This window comes from Stegastes partitus, unplaced genomic scaffold, assembly GCF_000690725.1.
Source record: "Stegastes partitus isolate 25-593 unplaced genomic scaffold, Stegastes_partitus-1.0.2 Scaffold841, whole genome shotgun sequence".
Taxonomy (NCBI): Eukaryota; Metazoa; Chordata; class Actinopteri; family Pomacentridae; genus Stegastes; species Stegastes partitus.
This window is the reverse complement of record NW_007578572.1, coordinates 122,727-125,058: the sequence shown is the minus strand read 5'-3', so window position 1 is coordinate 125,058 and position 2,332 is coordinate 122,727. Positions and strand designations below refer to the sequence as shown.

General features: G+C 46.1%; 1 protein-coding gene and 1 long non-coding RNA gene across 2 annotated transcripts in view; one reads left to right on the top strand and one right to left on the bottom strand.

Annotated features, from left to right (window-relative positions):
* LOC103365448 (uncharacterized) overlaps positions 1-2,332 on the bottom strand; it is a 16,510-nt gene that overhangs the window by 3,095 nt on the left and 11,083 nt on the right. The gene's annotated exons all lie outside the window — the stretch shown is intronic.
* LOC103365450 (elongation factor 1-alpha-like) overlaps positions 158-2,332 on the top strand; it is a 23,432-nt gene continuing 21,257 nt past the window's right edge. Inside the window, exons 1-2 of the mRNA XM_008292884.1 lie at positions 158-253; positions 1,081-1,235. Coding sequence (XP_008291106.1) covers positions 1,092-1,235 — 144 coding nt within the window. The 5' untranslated portion in view covers positions 158-253; positions 1,081-1,091. The remainder of the gene's footprint in view (positions 254-1,080; positions 1,236-2,332) is intronic.

Sequence of the window (2,332 nt, the reverse complement as noted above, 5' to 3'; positions counted from 1 at the left end):
GTCTCTGGTTTATTTCACTGAATTCAGCCTGATTTCGGCCCCGCTCGGCATCATACATGTCGCAGCTTCATGCGGCGGCGTGCTGACGTTTTTTCAGGAATGTGTGTGATTTGCGGGGTTTGTTGCGGGGAGGGCGACGGGACGTCAGGCCGCCTCCCCTTCACTATAAAACCTCCCGGTCCGACCCCACTCTTCCTCTTTCTGTTACCTGGCTAGGGGCAGCAGCTTAGGCCGTGAAAACCCAGAAACACCGGTAAGTTGAGCTCTGACTCACCGGCTCCTCCGTGAGCAGGCCCGGACATGTCGCCGGTTCCACCTCTAATCTGGATTAGTTTGTGTTTTTCTTGCCTCGAGGTGTTTATTTTTTTCCGAGCCAAACTTTGCGTTTTTCGGTTATGTAACTTGACAATAACCTGTGGCTTTTTGAAAGGAATTAGCTTAAAATGTGAGCCGTAGTTAGCACGTTTTCTTCGCTAGCTTGATTTGTGTCTTTTGTGTGAAGCTAAGTTTGAGGTTTTGGGTGATTTTAGAACTTTTTTTGAACAAAGGAGGGTTTAAGAGGGAGGAGAAAATGAGGGGGAAAAGGAACAAAGAAGAGGAGAGAAAGCGGAGATCCTAGGATGCTGGAAAGGCATTTCTCTTCTCCCTCCTCCGGGGAACAACTGCCGGTGTTTCTCAGCGACAGGTGTTGGGAGTCCGGAGCAGATAGCTGCTGAATATTTGGCGATCTTTGTAACTTTATCCGACGTGGCCCACGGAGTAACACGTGTCTCGGCTGGCCTGTGGCCGAGTGAGGCCTAGCAGCCGCCGCCTGGTAGCGGCTCAGACCCCCGAGCAGTTACCGCCGAGTAACGCGGGGATTTTTAATACATATTGTATTTACTTTATGAGAAATGTGAGCTTTAAGTGGCTCGTTTGGGTACTTTAATCAGACTCATGCCGGCCTGGTGCTAGGATTAAGCCGGGCCCACCGTGTCACGGTTAAAGTAAACGTGTCCTCCCGGTTAACAAAGCTCATAAAACAAACATGGTTTCTGAGAAATAACTGTTTGCTTTTTTTTTTTTTTAATTTCCTCGTAGAAACTACAACAATGGGAAAGGAAAAGACCCACATCAACATCGTGGTCATTGGCCATGTCGACTCCGGAAAGTCCACCTCCACCGGCCACTTGATCTACAAGTGCGGAGGAATCGACAAGAGAACCATCGAGAAGTTTGAGAAGGAGGCCGCCGAGGTGAGCGACATTTTTCACATTCTTTTTTTGTCTCATCTTTAGAACCGTTATAGTCCCGTCCAAGATGGCGGCGTCAGCGTGCCTCCGCTCCGCTCAGCTGCCCGGCACGAGGGCGTAGTGATCGTGAGCGCGCACGCTGGGTGGGGCTTAACGCGGGCAGCGCTGACGGTGACTGTGCACTTTGTTCAGTGGAGGCCTGGGGCTGCTGGAACGGGATTAAAACGGCAAATTTATCGTTAGATATGATCTCACAAAATATTTAAAGCTGCGGTAATGTCTTCAGCGAAGAAAAATACAATTAAAAGGATGTATTGGCCCTCAAATCACTTTGTAAAAACCCTATGACCCTCCAAACTAGCTTGTGGGCATTTTGTGCTCCCCCACATTTTACTCACTTTTTTTTTTAACTTCATATGAAGTGCAGCACAATCATGGCTAGAAGACAAATGTCTTTTGTGCAGTAAGACACTGTTATAATGCCCTAATCTGAGAGAGAAAAGGGAATTCTTTTAATTTACTCGAGGGGGAAAAAATGTTATCCATGTACATTTTCCACACAGTCATCAAATGAAGAAAAAAGTGACTCAGCTGAGCACAGATATTATACAACTAATGGTGTAAAGTAAAACATGTAAGCACAGCCTGCAGTTCAGCCAAAAGGTTCCCAAATTTAGGCCAAGTGACCACTGGCCACCATTGGGTCACCAGTGGTGTCCTGGTTGCATGAAGCAAGACCCATTAAACCTTGGGTTTAAATTTCCTGGCAGAACAGTTTCACAATGATTTCTGGCTTTTTAAGTTTAATCTAGGCAATTAAAGTTATATTTAATCTAATTGGTTCTCATCTTAAACTACCAGTGTCTTTACAGAACACCCACACCTAATAACTTGTAAATAAATTATAATCTATACATTCAGTCAAAGCCCAGCGCAATGTTGCAGTTTTACTTGTATGTGTTTTTATAGTAGCAAAAATAAATGCATTTGCTAATTTCCTTCTCCAGATGGGCAAAGGTTCCTTCAAGTACGCCTGGGTGCTGGACAAACTGAAGGCCGAGCGTGAGCGTGGTATCACCATCGATATCGCTCTGTGGAAG